General features: G+C 39.5%; 1 protein-coding gene across 5 annotated transcripts in view; it reads left to right on the forward strand.

Moving 5' to 3' along the window:
- The window catches only part of SATB2 (SATB homeobox 2), a 132,042-nt gene that overhangs the window by 56,329 nt on the left and 55,902 nt on the right, over positions 1-19,811 (forward strand). For all 5 annotated transcript variants that reach the window (XM_052676391.1, XM_052676393.1, XM_052676392.1 and 2 more), the window contains 3 exons: positions 4,613-4,739; positions 6,827-6,950; positions 11,757-11,859. In XM_052676391.1, coding sequence (XP_052532351.1) covers positions 4,613-4,739; positions 6,827-6,950; positions 11,757-11,859 — 354 coding nt within the window. The remainder of the gene's footprint in view (positions 1-4,612; positions 4,740-6,826; positions 6,951-11,756; positions 11,860-19,811) is intronic.

A 19,811-nucleotide genomic window follows, 5' to 3' on the forward strand; every position in this document is an offset into this window, starting at 1 on the left:
GCAGCTTTAAATTTCTGTAACAAAGCGCAGCTGAACAAAAGAAAATCACTTGCTACAGTATAGGGGCAAGACAAATCTAAAGAGAAACAGGTCTAATCAGTGCCAAACCCCTTGTCTTGCAGGGAACCCTGTCAGCAGTGGTTGTTAGGTAAACAACTTAGTTATCCAGGGGCAGGGATGTTGTTGGGTGTTTCACTGAGGTCTTTTGTTTGGAGCTGTAAATTAATCAGAAGTGTTTGGATACTAATTCCAAGCTGTAGTTTCTTCCGAGCTCCAGTTGTGTTTTATAAGAGCTCTGTTGAAAACTAGGAAGTTTCAACTAAGACTATTTAACTGAACCTGTGGGATGGCAGCAGATGATGGTTGTGTTCTTCACTCAGCCTTGTGTTTGCAGTCAAATGCTTTCAGGTTGTGATCCTGTGACACAGTAAATTGAACTTTGGAATAGCCATAGCAACATGGGACATGGCCCTGGTCTGGTATAACACTGCCGAGTCAAATTTTCTCAAAACATTTAGAAGTGGTAAATATAGCCTAGGAGACCATATAGTGGCTTGGGCACTGCCTGCTTCCTCAGCCATTTGGAAGAGTGCTGGTTCAGGGTCAGTGAACGTGGAGCTGGAGTGTCAGAGAAGAGCTTTGCAGTACACAGTGTGCAACCTGAGTGTGCCTATTGATCTCCGAGGAGATGGACAGGCACATCCCATGTGAGTCTCAGCAGGTTACATTTGCTCTTTTTTTTTTTTTTGGTGTTATGCATCAGGGATTCAAATGGCTTGTCAGTTTATCTTTGACAAGTGCTTTTCTTAATCATGCTTGGTAAAGAATTGCTGTTCTCTGCAATCCCCCTTTTCTGCATTAGCCAAACACAAAATTTCTTCTTTTTCACTCTCTGTGCATACTTGGGCAAGCATCATTTGTGATTCATTTTGTATCTGTCTCCGTTGAGGCAGTGGTGGTGATGCTGATATAAAATGTCCAGTTGTTGTGGATGAATTAGACAAGTGAGCTCACAGAAGTGTGCCACTAGTCTGTTATGGCACGGCTGCAGGAGAGGGAGTTGCACAAATTTAACATCAGACTCCTCTGTCTTATTTTCATGTCTGCATTTTGATAGAACAAATGTGTGTCTTCAAAGCCAGGTGAACACGTTGCTGAGATTTAAGCTTAATGAAAGATCTCTCTTTGGCAGGACATGCCATTAAAGAACTAGTAGCCAACATGAGTAGAAAATCTCTTGTAAAACACGGTCTGACAAAAATTTCATTTGAGAAAGCTGTTTGGTTTGTTTTTCATCTTCAGTTGGCTAGCTGACCTGGGCAACAGTCAAGCACTTCTTAGTGAGTTTTTGAGAGCTGTTTTCATGTATAACCATTTCTTTACCATATAATCTCGGAAATCTGTTGAACTTCACTTCCAAAGAACTTGTTACAATGTGAGAATCTCAAGGGATCATTGATACAAGAAAGAGAGTGAGGCTCATTAAGAAAAGAGTTTTGTGGATTCATGAAGGATGTGCTTTCAAATTTCCTAAGCAAGCTGATCTGCTTCTGGAGCAGTAGGCTATTCACTGAAACAGACAGCAGCCTTGGCTCACTCGTGTCCTCACCCCAGAATCTCAGCTCATGATAGAGTAAAGCTCAGTTCCACTTCTTGAAGTGATTACATTAAAGCTCTGAGCTGTGCTGTATGGATTCAATGAGCAGAGCCATAAAAATGTAAGTGCTTGTAGAATGTATGCCTTGCTGCTGGGCTGTTCTCATCCGTGGGTTGCTGCTGTGTTAGCAGTCCAGCGGTCCTGGAAGAGGAGGGACCTTCTTAGAGGGAAAGCTTTGGCCCACAGGCTTTAAATTCAGAGACAAGATTTTTAGCTTGCTGAGAATGGGTTTGCTCAACAAACTGGCATCATCTTCCCAAGTCTGGCCCAGGAGTTCCCTTAAATACAGTGTTGGAGCCATGAAATAAACCACCTGTAAAGTCTGCTGAGGAGCTGGATGGAAACCATGGCTTCTGGCTATCATTTGGACCAGCTTAATGTGTTCTGGAAAAAAAATAATTCACACGTTGTATCACACCGGCTGAAAAAATAGTGTACATCAGCAGCGCTGTAATGTAAAGGACTTGCAGCAGGTGTTAACATGCAGAGGCAAGGAGCATTCTGGTAGCACCTGTGTTTGTCTAAATCCAGCCAAAACAATTTCCTCTCCAGTTGTAGAGGAGAATTAAAAAAAAAAAAAAAATCCTACCTGACTTCCAGCAGTAGCAGACATTTGCTGTGAAGCAATTTGCACAGTATTTTCCATGATGCACTGTGGGTGTGCTTTGTTTTTGCTTTTTTTTTTTTTTTTCCCCTTCCTTTTCCTTGAACTTTTTAGTTTGGGGACACCTTTGGTAACTTCAGTGCTCCCCTGCTGTCTCTTTGTCTCTCACCAGCACTGCCAGGGCCGAGCAGTTGCAGATGGAATGCTCTCTGAGTGCTTTCCTTAATTGAATGAAAAATAAATATTACCAATTTGGATGTGACTTATGGGGCACATATGATGCTTATTTTTTCAATTACATGAAAACTTGGCATGGTTAAACATAGGAAGCCAAGTGTTCTGTGAAGCTGGTATAGATTTCTGGGTTTTTAGGTGATTTTGCTTTAAATTATTGTATAGCAGAAGGGGATGAAGGAAGTCAGCTGCTAAACTGTATTTTCCCAGCACGTATTTCACTCGGTGGACCCTTGATGCTCATTTTATGACTAGCATACACCGTACTATATGCATTTCTTGTTGCCACCAGAGATAACATTAAGTAAACTATCCCCTTAAGAAAAACAGCTTTTCTTGGCAAGTGGAGTATGACTCAAGGAGCCAGCACTGGAGACATACGGTGCTGTGAATGAGTGCTGTGTGTTACTCTACTGGATCGGAGTCCAGGCACTATTTATACTACAGCATATTCAGCACCAGATTGTTAAATCTTAATACTGAAACAGTGCATCATTTAAATGTTTTTGTTCTGTTTATGTCCCATTTTCAAGCATTAGATATCAAGCAATACTAGCTAACTTTTTGTTGCATTTGGACAAGATCTCTGGGTGCCAAAAGTCTTCTAATCTGTTCTTGAAGCATTAGCATGCCTGTACCAGTATGTTGCATAGAAACTTTGTACCAATCAAGATTAATCATGTCTCTTCTAGCTTCTCTTAAGACCTGGTGATAGAATACCTTGAAAATCACTGTATCAACGGTAAATGCAAACAATCGTATGCTGCAGAAAAGGAGTTATTCTCTAATTGTTTTCTCCTTTATGTCTATGAAAGAGGAAAAAAGCTATTCCGTTTGAGGTATTTAAAGGTTTCAGGAGTGTGGTGTCCACTTGTGTCTGTGCAAGAAAAATTTGTATCACTGTTTCAGATGTGCTATTTGTTTTACAGTTGTCTTTTAAAGATGAGGCTAAAAGGCCTTTGTCGTTTATTTTAGTTGGATTAATTCCAGAGCTGGTAAGGAACCAGTAGAAAGTAAGGTGAGGAGTGTTGTTTCTTGGCTTCATAGCATCCTTCAAGAGAATAAATAGGCAGACCTCATCCACTTGGGAGAAATGGGAGAAAAGGTGATGAGCATCTTGTGGGGCTGAGCTGAAAGAAGTTACGTGGGCAGAGCAGTGGGGCAATGGTAAACATGGTAAAAGAGAGAAGACAAGTAATAGTTGTGATGTGTTATACAGTATAGAACAAGGCTGAGCTGCTGTTTTCATGAAAGGTGTCATTGTGGCTTTTTTGTTTATTTGTTTGCCCTCTTCCTGGAAGTAATTCCTGGATATTAGTCATTGTTTCTGGTGTGGGCAGGCCCTCGGCAGTTGTCTAAACAGAAATAATACCTCTACACCAAATGGTTTACCATTGAAGTTTATAGTCTTTGTGACGAGCACATCCAGAGAGGTGATGATCCCTATTAGAGAATGAACAGAAGTAGAAACAGGACTTAAAACGTCCCCACTGCCCCCATGCTATTTTGGATCTATGGTCAGCAGCTTGCAAGTTTTTTTTTTGTTGGTGCTGGTTTTTTTTGTTGTTGCTTTTTTGTTTGTTTTTGCTAAGTAAAGCAGCTATCTGCACAGTGTGACTGGCAGCTGGGAGTGAATTCCTACTTATGGATTTCCAGCACTATCCATCTGCACTGGGAGTAACACCATTATTAGATCTTAACTGTGCTGAAAGCCCACATGTAGGTATTTTCCTGTTCAAGTCAAAACCAATGCATTTATTTGCTGAAAGCTTTTGGAGGCTACGAAGTGTGGAGTATTTGAAATTTCTTCTAACTTAGAAAGGCAGTCTTTAGTGAGACGATGAAAGATGTGAAGTGGGGAAGCATTCTGTGCTTCCTTGAAGCAATTTAAGAGCCAGGAACACGTCAGCAACTCTCCACTAGGAATCTGAAGTTATTCGTTCTGTTTCCCATGGTTTGCTTGAGGATTCAGTACAAAACATTTTTTTTTTTTTTTTTTTAGAATGACTGCAATAAGCCTCAAGGCACGTATTGAATCTCCTAAACAAACAAACTTATCAAAAGGTTTAGTAAACAGGCAGTAAAATGCAAAGTATGAATATTTTGTTTTCTTTCAGGAATAATCAAGCTTGGGAGGTGGAATCCCCTCCCTCTCAGTTATGTGACCGATGCACCAGATGCAACAGTAGCTGACATGCTACAAGATGTCTATCATGTTGTGACATTGAAAATCCAATTACAAAGGTAGGTGTTTCTAAACATCTGTCCTTTTCTGTTCTCTGAGCTGTTTTGTCAATTACAGCATTACTATAGAGATCAGCACATCCTGTCTTCATTAATTTCTAGTCTTTTGATGACAGGGTGGGAAAAATGAAGAGAAGGGTAGGTCATCTGACAGCTATTTGGTGCATATTCTGATTTTTTTGTTGTTGTTGTTATTTTCTGAAGTAGTAATAGGGTAACAGAGGAAAGGCAGAAACTCACCTAAGAGTTTCACAGTCCCTGATTTGATGGGTTCTCAAGGCCTTAATGAGTGCAAAAAATAAACACCTTGCCTTTTTCCAGGGATTGCATTGTTAAACTCAGGTCTTCTGCTGCCAGTTGCTGAGACAGGAGAGGAGAGGAGAGGAGCTTGCTGACATTCCTTTGTTCTCCAGTTGTCTGCCCAATGGAAAAGCAAGAAGATGAGGAAGGGATCTGTTACTGCAGCTCCATTTGGCCTTTGGAAAACATTTTCCTTTTCTGAATGCTAGTTCTGACTAGCAAAGCAAAACTTCCTAATTCTTTTATCCTTACTTGGTCTCATTTTCCCTACTCCTACATTTTTTCCCCATTTTTCTCTATTGCATTCAAAAGAGTTTTTAAACAGCAACTGGTGCCTGTGAAAGGAGTTGTGGCAAGGGGAACATTGCACTCTGTAGACGTGGTGGTAAGCTTACGTTGCACAGTTATTTGTAGCTTTCTGGGCAGGATACATCAGAGGAAAGAGGCAAAAATGACACACACACTGGAATAATTTATTCAAAGCTCATTCTGAACAAAGTAAGGGTCCATTGATGGTGTATACATACCTACCAACTGTTCAGTTTACTTGGAAATTTGGAAGTATTTGGCTCTTCTCTGAAGTTAATCTCCTGAATGCCAGCATTTCCTTCCTGTTATCTCTAATGTTGATTGAGGGTTCCAGTTCCCCTTACAGACCTTTCCTTGGTTTTATATAGTTACCTCCTCTATGCTGCATCTCTTCAGCATAGTTGTGAAAGCATCTGGAGCCTATGCTTACTATAAAAGGAGTACAGTAACTCACCTCTCCAGAAGTATGAGCTACCAGGATTTCTTCTAGCCTATTGTTCTGATAGTGCTACCAGTGAGTATCAACCCAAGATCAAGGTCTCGCTTTTTATCTTCAAAGTGCCTGAAGGCCTGGATGCAGTGTAAATAAAAGACGGTCCATGACTTTGAGATAAAGATGGTCATTGACTACTTGAACACCTCAAGCACAGCTGAACTTTCAACCCTTAGGGTAAAGCCTGCCAGTGTAGGTGGAAAGCAGAACCACCTCAGAGTCTGATTGGAAAGTGTGCGCTAAATCTCAAGGCGTGAATGGCAATGACAACTCTCCCCAGCTTTCTGATGTGCTTTTTAGGTCTCCCCCCATGTATGTAGACACAGCCCATGAGCTTGTTAAACTAGAGGAGGCACAGTTCACATGAAGACAAAAGCTTTATTACATGTGCAATTCTTGTAAAATGAAAGTGGAATGAACTACATGTGACAGATGTTGGGCATATGGCTTGGTGTTTTTCTGAAAGGCTCTCGGATACTTCAGCTATGAGGACAGTCTAAGAACCTGTATTCAATGAAATTCATTTTTCAGACACTGCTCAAAGCTTTGTTTCCACACAGCAAGGACCCTTACTGTTCACTGATTTTGCTAGCGACATTGTGGCATGTATGTTTATTTTTCTATCCCAGCAGGAATATCTTTGTTTTGAGAGCATGCTCTATCCAGTCAACTCTGTGGCTTGGTCTATACAGAGGTTTTTTTGATCTCTGTCAGGTCCCAGAGGAAAATGGTTATGCCACATGTACATCATAGTAGAATTAGCTGCTTTTCCTGCCGTGTACTGTCATAATTTTGGTTGACCTATGCATCTTCTGGGAGCTGGGTGTGATGGGGAGGGGAGAGAGGAGAGAAACACCTTGATGGACTGGCTTAGTAAGAAAGTCTCATTTCTGCTCACTGCTTAAAGGTCTGTGGCTTTGTACACAAAGTGTAAGCATCTGTGAAGGTGATGTTTCTATCTGCTTTCTACTTTCTGTTTTGACAGTTGTTCCAAGTTGGAAGACTTGCCAGCAGAGCAGTGGAACCATGCCACAGTTCGCAATGCCTTAAAGGAACTGCTCAAAGAGATGAATCAGAGCACATTAGCCAAAGAATGCCCTCTTTCACAGGTTAGTATTTTTAGAAGGCTTAGGGAAAGCCAGATTCCCCAGATCCAATATTCAGTAAAGGATTTAAGCTAAGCAATTCCTTACGTATTTAATCACTTTATTCATTTCTTTAGAAAGGAAAAATTCCAATTAATATGAAATAGAGTGTTTTTTATACCATGTTTTATTAGTGGGTCATCGGGTAGAAATTATGAATGAATTGCTTGTTTTTTTTTTTTTAATTCTGCAGTTCAGGGAGTCTTCATCTAGACCTTAATCTGAATGTTTTGCAATAGGAGTCATGATTATTTATTATTATGATTATTATTTGAGTGGCTCCTTTCGACTAGCAGAGGCCTGCCTCCACAACGTGATACATGAGTAGATCTCACTAACCTCCAACTATGATAAAAAGAATATATACTTAACAATTTTGCCCAAATTTCTAGAGAACAGTAATAAAAACCATATAATTATCTTCTAAGAAGCACAGTAATTCATAGTCTCATTCTCCATGACTGCTTTATAAATGACAGTACTGTCATGTCTAAAATGTAGGTTCCTACAGACATTGTGAGATATATTTGTATTTCAGATTGTCATAACAAGAGATTCAAAAAATATTTGTGGCTGGGACCTCCTTGTCTCTCAAAAAAAAAAAAAAACCCAACAAAAAAGACACAGAAAAACACTTCAGCACGCAGACAAGCAACTTGCTAGGAACAAAAAATATATTATTGACCTCTAAAAACTTCATTAAAATCTTGTTTGTCTATTGCATCTTTTAAAAAGTCAGAATTCCGTATTTCTTGCTTGCTAAAAAATCAACTGCATTTGCTAGCCCTTATCTGATTATTTTTCCCCTATGGCTTTCTGTCTTGCAGCACACTGTATGCTCATCCTGCAATTCATGATTCAAAGCCTCTGTAAACCAAGAGAATTCTTTCTGTGTGTAACCAGCACAGATTCACCTCGCTGTCTCATGATTACAACTCTAGGAAAAGCACAGGGTTACAGAGCAGAATTTGAATCTTTGCAATTGGTAGAAATTGCTTTACAGCAGAAAATGTTCCTCATCTTCCTTAGTTGTGCTGGCACTGCAGAACTGGAAGGAATAAGAAGGCTGCAAGGAAAAGCTGTGTAACTTGTCTTACTTACTAAAGGAGTCGCAGTGACTCTAGATATGCACAGAGCTTAAGCGTGTTGAATACGGAAGTATTTTTCCTTCACACAGTTTAAGTGTAATTTCTTTAAATAGAATTACCAGTGGAATATGGTCAGCTAATGATGATTGCAGCATATGGTTGTCTCTGCCCAGTCTTCTTCAATATGCAGCATAACTAAACCATGTATCATTTTATATGCAGAATTCATTTGTTGTCTAGGTCTTCTTCCTCCCGCTTTAGTTTCAAAGCCTGCCAGGTGGAAATGCTGCAGTTGGTTTACTCTCTCCATAGCCTCAGACTGAAAAATATTAATAAGACTATTGATGGCAGGACTATAGCAGCAAGAATCCTTGCCCCAGTAGTTATTTAGTGGTCAAAGCTAAATGGAGAAAGAAAATTGAGCTTGTTTACTTTTAAGGATCACTGTTACTGGCCTTGAGTAGTGACTGACCTCTGAACTGGGGCTGCAAGAATGCAACATTTATTATTATTATTGCCATAGAGTTTCAATCTCTTTTGTTTTGGCTCACAAAATACAAAAGATACAATGGAAGGTTGTGTAGGAGCTGTCTATTACTATCATCTGAATATGCCTGTAATACAATTCCTTCTCCCAAATCAGTTTTAAAAAAATATCGTGCCAAATGTGAAATGTCATTACAACCCCCTTGTGGTTAATATATTATTGACAGCAGCAAATTGCAGAGTGGTCTCTTAGGAGTCGAACTGCAGAGTAAATGCTGCTGTTTTTAATGTGTTCACAGTGCCTCGAGTATAAAAGTGGAGAGGGGCAATGCAGGGAGCTCTCTCTCCCACCCGCGATGGTGCTCCGTCTCTGGTTCTTGGTGCACGAGCTCTCTGTGCAGCCCAGATGGAGATTCTGATTGCCACTAATGTAATCATTCACTTTGATTTAAAACTGTTCTGTTTTTTTTTTTTTCTTTCTGCAAGGTGTATTGGTGGCTGCAGCTTAGCTACCCTTAGCATAAGGCTGCTGTTCAAACAAATAAATCCCAGTTATCCAAGCTCAGGGGAAGGAGGGTAGGTAGGGGGGAGTGTGTGCCAGAAGGAAATCCAATTACTTCAGCATTTTCATCTTTGCATAGAGACTTCTGTCTTTCCTGTATATCGTATAACTCATTTCAAAACTGACCACGTGTTTTGTCTTCTTACTGGACGAAGATTTCTTGGCATGTGAACACATCCCATATTTTTCTTCTTGAACTTACTGCACCAAATTTTCTTTATGGGAATATTTCTCAGGTTTTAGTCCAGTAAATTTTCATTTCACTTGGCCGTCATTGCCATGCACATCCCAAACACAGCACATGACTACTTCGTATCATCTATTTTTTCCTTAAGAATTTTCCCAGGAAGGATACTCATGATTTAGAAATTTGCAATTACTCAGTGTTTTCTTTTTTGTTTTGTTTTTGTGTTTTGCTACTCTCTTCTGAATAGATATTCCCTTTCTGCAAACTCATCAAGGTTCCTGACAGAAATAGTCATAGAATCCCTTCCAGTTTTGTAGTGATGGGGGTATTTTTCTTTGTAGTTTGAAAGTTCCACTGCTCTATTGTCAAGTAGGTGAGCAGAATCTGTCCTGGGATGTTCTGCCAGTTGATATACTATTTAAGTTTCCTATTTAGCTTAAGCCTTGCTTTCTGAAATAAAGGTTAATAGGTTCAGATATTCTGTGATATATAATAGTCCTTCAATTTCTGTAATGTTGGTTATTATAGAGCTAGAGGATTTGCAGAAGAAAAGCAGAAAAGAGAAATTGCTGCACAGGCAAAGCTAAACAGTTGTCCCACCATCTCTAAATGACTGAAAATTTAACTGACGTGGCACTCAAAAAATGGAAGATAGATCCACTTTGTTTAGAATCCTTTGTTAGCAGAGACTGTCACTGTGTCATGCTTTCAAAATACTACTGCCTCTTAAACTGATTCAGAACAGGCAGGGATTTATGGGGAAGGAATTGTTGCTGGCTACTACAATGCTAGGTTTATGTCTCATAATATTGATTTTAATTAGAAAATTGAATCTCAGTTTTAGAAATTGAAGCTGCCACTTAAAGAGGGTCTTATTTTATAGCCTTCCAACTCTGCTGCAGTGCACCATAGTAGCTTTCTAGAGGAAAAGTTAAAGTGCAACGGCAGAAGACCCTGTTTACTGTTTACTGAAAGTGAAATTACGTGCTGAGCACTATACCAGTCTACACCATCCAGTACTCTCAAGTCTTGATTTTACTTACACTGGTTTTTAAGTCCCCTAAACTCAAGGTTTAAGAACAACTAGAATTGCTGGAGTGAATTTGTTAGAAGACTGGATGAATGTGGCGGAGGGAGGGAGGGGATGTTTTTTATTTTAAAATAACTGTTAAAACTGACTAAGCCTATATGTAGGCCTTGTAGCTTTACAGAGATAGCTTAGATGCTGTTTTGCACAAGAGCTTACAGGAACCTGTGAGTAACAGCTTGAACTTCTGTTCTCTCACCCCCGTGCAGGAAGGCTGTGTAATGTTGCCAGTGGTTTTCTAGGCTTTCACATTAAGTGAGGAAAGAGGGCAGAAGAAAAAACTGTAGCTTCTGAAGAAGGCACTTTGACTCCCATGTGCTAATGGTGTTAGATTGTATTTCCTTGAGTTTGTACACAAGCTGAGAGCGAGTAACCCTGGAAGAGTTCAGGGAAGAGAAGCAAAATGTTATTTCTAGAAAGTTGCCTCCTCTGAATGGCTGAAGAAACCTGAAAAACAAAAAAAGGAAAAACTACCAGCAACCAGACTTTTTCCCACTTTATATGCAGAAGCGTCCCAGATAGGAACTATTGTTGTGGGCATCAGGTGCTGCAAAACAGCACTGCTTTTCTCTGCTTCCAGTTGGCTTGCAATGAGGGTCACTAAGAGAGAATTCACAAAGAGCAGAGTGGTGGTGGTTAAACAAGCGGTACTTCAGTTTTGTTGATATCTGCTGAGGTTTTCGTCTGTTCTGTATTGCAGTATGTGTAGTTCCCTGCATTGTGAACATCACTGTTGATTTCTCTTTTGGGTGATTTTTCAAACAAGGACTAATCACATTTCTATAAATTACGTTAATTTATCTTATTTGCCTAAGCATTCTGTAGAGAGTAGCACAAATGTTCTCTCATTCTTGGCTGCATGGTCTTGCTGCATTTGGAAGTAGAACAGAGGCAGCTGAAAAGCATTATTTGGTTTCTGCATGCTGGAGTGTCTAATCTTACCTTTAGCCTGACTACCTTTACCTAAGTCATGATTGTTCTCACCTGGATGCAGCAAGCACGTGCTCCCCAGCATGGCACCACCTACTGTTGTGCAACTAATGTATATAATGTAGTATATAATGTAGTAGCACAAGGACAAATGGAAGTGGAATTACTCCAGCTTTCAGTCTATGCTATGTTTCAGGCTGGGTTTGTCCTGCATTATTTTTGCTTTGTTCTTGAACCAGGGTAATTAGGTTTGGGGTTATATAGTGGAGAATAAAACCAATTTTGTGTTCTCACCAAATACTGCTTTTTGGTTTTAAAGGCAAAAATGGATGATCACTGTGTGTTTTCATGTCGTTCACTTTCCGTGGAAAAATTTCAAATTATGCAAGATATTTAAAGGACTTTTCTGTCTTTTTTTCTGTACTTCCAGAGTATGATTTCATCCATTGTAAATAGCACATACTATGCCAATGTGTCAGCAACCAAGTGCCAGGAGTTTGGGAGATGGTACAAGAAGTACAAGAAGATTAAAGGTAAATTGATTTTTTATTTTTTTATTTTTCTTTCTAACTTGTTGAACTTGTGATGATGGTTTGCAATTATTTACTTTAAGTAAAAGTGATGGTAAGCTTTAATAATATTAGTGAGTTCATCTACAAAGAGGGAACGGTTACAGCACATCTGAAATTAGATCTGATATTTTACAAACAAGGCTGACATGAAAACAAGTCACTCAATACATGCTTATAATATACCATTTAGTTGTGCTGAAAGATCCACTGTGTTTTGAAATATGCTAAAATGTTTTGTGAAAAAAGTGTTCTAGTAGCTCAGAATTTAAAACTGTAATTACTCTGTAAATCACCTTAGTTGCTTTATAACCATGAAATCTAAAGAGCTTGTCTAAGTAGCAGGTGCCTTTGCTCTTAGTTTAAAGTCCTGCCAAATATACTGACAGTTCCTGCCATGTTTTCTCATGTGGAATCTGGATACCAGTGGAGCGTTTTGTACCTGGCTGTTTGGAGGTGTTGCTAAATAACATTTTTTTTCCTATATTTTTGTCTCTGTTATACTACTGAAGGGAAGATTTGTTGTCTGAAGGAAGGCATAGGCTTTTTTTGTTGTTTCTGTCTGTGATCCTTTCAGTGGCCAGGAAAGTCGTAGCAGGATTCACAGATGCTATGTAGAACTACAGTAATGCCCTGTCCTAATTGAGAAGCCGTTGTATTTTGAGTCACACAGATTAACGTCTTTCAAAAAATCTGCAGTCTTTTTTCTTAAAAACACACAAAAAAATAGCAGCATACATGAGCTGGGAAATGCTTCTTGTTTAGTTTCCATAGGGCAGACTAGAAATCTGCATGATAGCATCAAGAATCTGCTTTTCGAATTAGGAACACAGGAAGCAAAACTGCATGGAATATCAGAACAGGGCATGTGGGTTTTCTCTGCATGTCTGGTTCACGCTGCACGTACCTGCAGGACTCTCAGCTGTGTGGTGATTAGTTTTTCACTTGGCAGAAATAAAAAGGAATGCTTTATGGGAAAATTATCTGTGGATGGAAGGAAGGTTGTTCAGGCAGATGTGGGTAACAGTGTGGATGTGGAAATGCAGGTGTTGCTTTTCACCTGTTAAAATGAGTTAGGATTGAAGTAAAAATGTTGATGCCAAATAAATTCAGTAGTTGTTTTCTCTCTAAATTGCCATTGTGTTAGGCAGAAGTGTCTTTTTTTTCTAAATGGTATTTCTTAATAAAAGAATTTCATTTGAAGTGCTGTAACATATCCTCCTGGTTAAAAACAATCAAAGGACTCAAATAGCTTCAAGGTCATCACTGTTTGCTTTTACTTGCCATTGTTGGAGAGCAGAGCTAGGCTCCCCCCCCCCCAAACTGGGCAAGAGTGTGATGCCAGTTACAGAGGCACTGGAAGCCCTTAACTGTAGTGTTCTTAGCAGTAGAGATGCCACTACAGCTTCTGAGTGTTTCTAGCACACTGCTGTCTTCTATTTTCTTCCATTCTTAGAGCATTGAATTCTTTAAGCTCTTTTTTTTTAAAAAACTTAATAAGTGCACAGTTAAATTGTTAAGTGCCATAAAAACAGACTGAGACCTCAATCAAAAGGTCAAGGATCCAAACCTGAAGAATTTGCCAGATAACTCTGCATACGTGCTATTCAAAGAGATGCAGCCAGTTGCTGCTGTTTGGAAGCGTATGTGTGTGCGAGTAGGAGGAGGAAAAGGAAGGTTAAGGTATGTGTGAAGTAAACACAAGCTGCTGTAAAGCAGTTCAAGTCGTGTTGATTCATCAGCCATATGAGTGGGAGAGAAAACAAAGAATCTATGGCAGGTACTTTGGGGCACAAAGAAAAAGCAGCCATGGGACTTCAGGGCAGTAATCTAGGCCCCCTGGAAACAGGAAGGGCACTTGTTTGGGCAGTTTCAATTTCTCATTTCTGTTTTCAAGGTGTCTTGTTTCTTTTGCATAGACAGATATTTTTACAGGACGCCTCAATTAGTACTCAAACTCAGTGACTTACATGCTTCATTCATCACGTGTTCCTTAAAGGAAAGGTAGATGCATGACACAACATTTCACTTTTGGGGTTGTAATCTGGATAGCTTAGGTAAAATTCTTTTGGAGTCACTGAGGCACGAACCCTATCCATATGTAAGTCTAGAGGTGGTAATTAGAAAGTAAAAACAAAAAACAATTCACATGAGCTGTGGTAAATGCAAAATATGAAGGAGCTTCAGAATAACTTTATTGATGTTGCAAACTAAATGCAGCCTACAGTGTTAAATGTGTTTCCTATTATCTGCTAATGTCTGTTTTAATAAAACAGTGGGAACTAAATGGTTGCTTCTTAATCAAAACCATGATTTCCTAAACATAAGCTTTATGATTCTGTTACGAATTGCCACATATAGATCTCTAAGGTCAAACTTTTTTCCTTGTTCATGGAAATAAATAAACAGTAAAACAATTATATACTCTGGAAGATCAAGGTAATTACAACTGAGGCCATGCAAAAGTAAAAAATTCTTTGGGGAAAAAAAAAGCATCAAGTTTCAGAGCATGTAGTTCATGTTTAAATAAATATAAGAAAGTGAACAATCAATGATTTGGTATCATTAGCAGCAGATGTAAGAGCTATGAGATATGAGTGGAATTGTACTTAATCTCAAGTCAACGGTCTCAATGTGCATTCTGTGGAACTCACCAAAAAGACAACTAACCTATTTTTGCTTGCAATTCAAAAGTTCTCAGCTCAGCATGGTAATTTTGTCTTGTGTCAAGACCATGCTAGTGTAAAACTGTTTGATTTTTTTTTTTTTTTTTTTCCCAGCCACCCTGCCCCCATGAGGTTTTAAGATGTTCACAGTTTACTCAGAGGTACAGAGTTAGTGCACAGATTCTGGAGTGAGGGTGTGAGGGTGGAGGCTTTTTTTTTTTTAACCTTGTTCTGAGCCTTCCACTGCATGTATGTTCAGAGACACGAGGGGCATGAGCGAGTTTCTAACAGGATATCTGCTCTTTGCAGTCTCAATGAAATACACATGCGTATTTCAAAGATAGCTTATATTAACTCAGTTCCAATAGAAAATGCACAGTACTTGGAAAATAAGAATCCTACAGTTCTGTGAACTTTTTCTTCCCTCTGTGGACCTGTGTAATCATTTAGAGTGGCAGTTAAGCTATTTAGTTTGTATTATCCTCTTGTTCAAAATACACACTATGAATGACTGTAATATTATTGTGCTCTTAAGTTCTGTTTTGTGGCTATAAAATATTTTGAAAAATGTGCACCCTTTTGGTTCTCAGTTGCATACATGACAAGATTTAGGTATAATTAAACTGCTTGAATCAAGAATTGCTCTTTGCTGTTTCTAGTAAAGGCTACATACTAGTGACTGTGGTGCTAACTGTACGACATGTAGAGACAAGTTTCCAAACTTCACCATGCAAATAATGTCATTGTCAAGGGATAAAATGTGTACCAGTTACCTACTCGTTGCCTGGTCTTTTGGGTTCATAGCATTTCAAATACTTCTTTAGTTCTGTTTTTCAATAGATGTTTCACTTCTCAAGTGTCATGCTTTCTATTTTTATCAGAAGGACTATCGCTGTATCAGGATCCTTTTACAACTGAAACTCTTCAGTGGTGTGAATCTTTTCTTTTTTTGCCTGATGACACAGCTTGGTTTGGTGGGAGGAAGTTAGGAAGGCAGAGGGAGAAATAAAAATATTGTGAACTTAAAAATAAAGAGATGTATTTTCTTTGTCTGTGTATTAGGAACATATTATTTTTTTTGCTCCTGCCATCAGTGGCTGTCAAAATATAGCTTTCTGTGGATGTGAGTTTTGAGACTGTGGCTGTCTCAAAGTTTTTGTGGAATGATGAGTACTTCTGTTTAAAGGAGGCGGTTCCGGTTATTTCTATTTCAATGGATCCGGAACCAGCTCCCATAAGAAAGAGCTTTTATAGCTTCCTTAAATTGAGAATCTGCTTTGGCTGCTTTTTGTTTTTTCCAGTATTAATGATGCGATGTTGTCTGCTGTTCTGTTCTGGAGAGTATGCACTCATACTTGCTTAATTCCCATAAGGGATTGACAGGCCAGTCTGATTTTTTGATTCAATGTTCTAGAGGTCATTCTAGGTTAAGAGAGGTTAGAACAGGATTCTGAGGGGTTCCCAGCTTTGTTAATACCAAACTAAAGGAGCCTTGAATTGCAGCACGGTCATAACGCCAGTGCGACTTGGTGAAAATTTTAATTATGTGCTTTGTTGAATAGTTTTGAATTGTTCCTCTGAAGCAGATGTTGCGGAAGCCTCATGAAAAGGCATAACAGAACATTCTCAATCAGTGTTTCTGACTTTTAACAACACCCCATTATCGATACATGTGCGTATATGCGTAAATAGGAAGTCACAGATACATCTGTATAAACAGATGTATGTGTGTAAGCATACGTACATAGAGATCTTGACCTTTAGCCTTTTTAACTAGATAGTTGAAGCACAAATGGTAAGGCTTTTTAAGTAGACACTTTTCATGTGTTGTTTAGCTATTAGTTGCGGCTCTGACACCGAGCCAGGTAAGGTCATTTAGATTATCTGGGTGGCTCTTGACCTTACCGTAATTTTTTTCTTTTCACGCTCCTGACTATGTTTTATTCCACTAAAAATAAAACTCACTTTTTAAAAGAGAAAGGTAAGAAAGCATCATTCAGGGGCAAGCATTTCAGCATCTAGATCATACAAGACCTGAAGATCATCTCTAACTTGAACGCATCCTCACAGTATGTAGACTGCTGTGTTGTACTGTTTTACGAGGAGAGTTGTTTGTCTATTTGCACTGGATCACAAGGAAAAAGTGGAATCTCTTTAAGCTGAAGCTGGTACATTTCAGCAAGATTTAGAGACCCCTTGGCTACTGTTTTCCCCACCCGTATTAGAATATTGTATTTCAGCATTGTCGCTGATGTTAAGTACCAGTCTGGGGGAGTTGTGTGCTTGTATTGTTAAGAGACAATTTACCCACTGTAGTATGTACTGGGAGCTTTATAAATTGTGGCCCTCTTGACTATTCCTCTGTATAAAGAGAATTAAAGCAGGCTCTCTTTAAAAAAAAAAATTCTTAAGCTTAACTTTTATGTAAAGTAAATACACTGATGAATTTCAGCTTCTTAGAGTGCCTTTCTTTTTTTTTTTTTTTTTTTTTTCCTGTCCCTTCTGGAGCAGTGGCTCTTGCTCTCTTGCTTTTAACAGCACTTGTGGCATGACAGAAGGGGACTATATGACCATTAGCTGAACCACCTCGTGTGCACATGCGTGCCTGAATCTGCAGCCATTGCTGCTGTAGGGAATATGTCAGTTCAATAGAGGTTGGAAGCCTTTCTGTTGAGAAACCACTTAGCTGTTTGTCCCTTCTATCTTGTCCCTGCCATGCAGAAGGTTTTTATGACTGCTTGTTTTTATCACTTTTTTTAATCTGTGGATGATGACCGAGTCTGTTCAGATGATCTCACTGTGTCAGCTTGATGGTTTTTAAAATGCATTCAGTTCCAAGTACAGCGCTTTTTCTCAGTGAGGACCAGTTGTGTACGAAGGCTGGGACTTCTGTCCAGCCACACTTGATTTCATAGTGACTGCAGAATTGTCTTTGTCATGGAAGTACTTTTTTTTTTTATCTCCAGATTTTCAAAACAAAATTTCCTTCAAAATGTATAAAAAGTATTCTTGTGTGCTGCCAAGCAGAATTACTTTTGTTAGATCAGTAGGAAGGGAGTTTTTAGAAAGTAAGCACTATTGGAGGTTAGTTTGGAAAGGGAGGAAGAGATGAAGCTTAGACACAGATATCAACTTTCCTGGTGTGAAAGCTGCAAAATGGCTATCTCTGATCACGTGGACTTCGTAGAACACAAAATCCATTCTGTCGCTGAGAACAGAAATGAATTCTGTTCACTCCAAGCGTCTAAGGGCTTACATGTCTTTTGTAATGAAGTTTGTGTTCTGTGTCGTTCCTTTCATCATCTTTGCTGTTATGAGTCAGGAAGAGATGTGCATTTATCTCCCAGAGGGGCTGCACAATTGTCTGGGTATTCTAGGCAATTTGCACCTCCCTCTTGAGGTGTCCACAAAAGGTTAGTGCTTAAATAGCAGGGCATGCTTCCATCACAGTACTTTGACAGGGAGCAAGATATTTTTATATCAGGTGAGACCATCTAACTGGTATGCTATTTCTGTCAGTTCTGACTAATGTTTGTCCTAATTCTCCTTTTCCATTTTACGCAACCAGTATTTATGCATTAGATTATGTGGTCTCTAAAATGCCTTCAATGCAATGATTTTTCTGCCTTATGAAGAATAAAGTTCATACTGTTATGTGACCTTCTTAACCTGTACAGCAACCCCAAAATAATCTGGAATGAATTTGTGTTATATTCTTCCTTTCTGAGAAGCAGCTTTTGGAAGCAGTGCAGTTTGGGGACAGCGCATGAGAAGAATGTCTTCCTACATTTAAGCAGGATTGTCTGAGAACATGTTAGCGTTTGTGTGTCCCATGGGATGACTAGGATATAGTCTGTAGGACAAGCGGAGGGGAAAGGCTGATGTGTGGAAGTCAACAATGCTGGTTCACTCTACCCAGTTCCCTTAACAATGATGCTGATCAATGTCCTCCTTTTTTGATGGTTCTTCCAAGCACAAAAATAGTGACTTGTGCTTTGGGAATGGAGCGATTTGTAGTGCAATGGAGAACAGACAATGGCCTTTCCTGTCTGTTTTCCATTAGACTTGGATAAAGGCCTTTGCTACCCACAGCCAGCGGCCAAAAAAATTCTGTATGTGCTCCATAGCTATTTTGAGGTTATTTGCTATCCTGCAAGAGTAGAGGAAGTGCAAGGTTTTAAATGTTAAGATTTCCTACCAAGTGTGCTGCTCTGGTCAGCTCACATTCTCTCCAGTTCTGGCTGAAAGAACAAACAGCCCAGCCAGAGGTCAAGCAGTAAATGAAACCAGTGGATGACTTCGGGTAACTACAAAAATTGAATGTTGAATGAAAATGAGACTCCTCAAGATCAGTCCTTTGCACTGAAGTGGTTAAGTGGGCTGTGATTAAAACAAATAAGTAATTATGCTAATTATAGATAAAAAGATGGAGAATTAGCACTATAAAAGCACCTTCTGTGCTCTGGAGTGGCTTTGTTATATTTACTAAGAGGAAGTTGATAATCATAGGGTAAGCAAGAGGACACCCTGTTGGTGTAGTGCAGCACCCCCAGCTCTGTACGTCACTCTGAGATGGAGGTAGTACGGTGTCAGAGCTGCTTTTCCCAAGCAAAGCTCCATGATTCAGAACAGGTTCAGCTCCAGCGAGTAAGGTGCTGTCGAGCTATGAGAAACTGTGGGAACCTTTCCATCTCTATGCCTGTCATACTGAAGCTCACAAACAGAGCTCTTTGCTGGCCCAGACTAGCTCAGTTTGGCCTTTACCACTGCTGGTAATGGCTTTTATGATCACCAGGTTTTAAGTAATAAATAAAACAAAGATGCAAGCTCTGAAGCTGTTGCACTGCAGAACAACCCTGGGGTGGTGACATCCTGTCACAATTGAAGCATGGCAGTCCTGCTGACTAGTAACTTATTACAAAAAATTTCTTTTGCAGCCTCTTCGTGCTCTTTTTTGTGTAAAATGCTTGTATGCCAGTGGGACTAAAAAGATGGGGACTCGCTGGGTCACGGGTGCTGCAGGGCCCTCTTTGTGACCGTGGCAGTGTGGTGCTGGGAGATATGTTAAGATCTGGCTCTCCCTGCTGCATCCATTATTGTGCGCTAAGCAATTTGGATTCCAGTGCTGTCCGTCAGTACAGTGCTGTTCCTAAGCCCTAAATACCCCACAGGCTCTTTGTCAGAATGTTCCTATTAACAACTTGGTGAAAATAAAGGGTGAGGGGAAGGGAAGGTGGAGAAATAAATCTT

This window comes from Tympanuchus pallidicinctus, unplaced genomic scaffold (assembly GCF_026119805.1).
Source record: "Tympanuchus pallidicinctus isolate F22 unplaced genomic scaffold, pur_lepc_1.0 scaffold15, whole genome shotgun sequence".
NCBI lineage: Eukaryota > Metazoa > Chordata > Aves > Galliformes > Phasianidae > Tympanuchus > Tympanuchus pallidicinctus.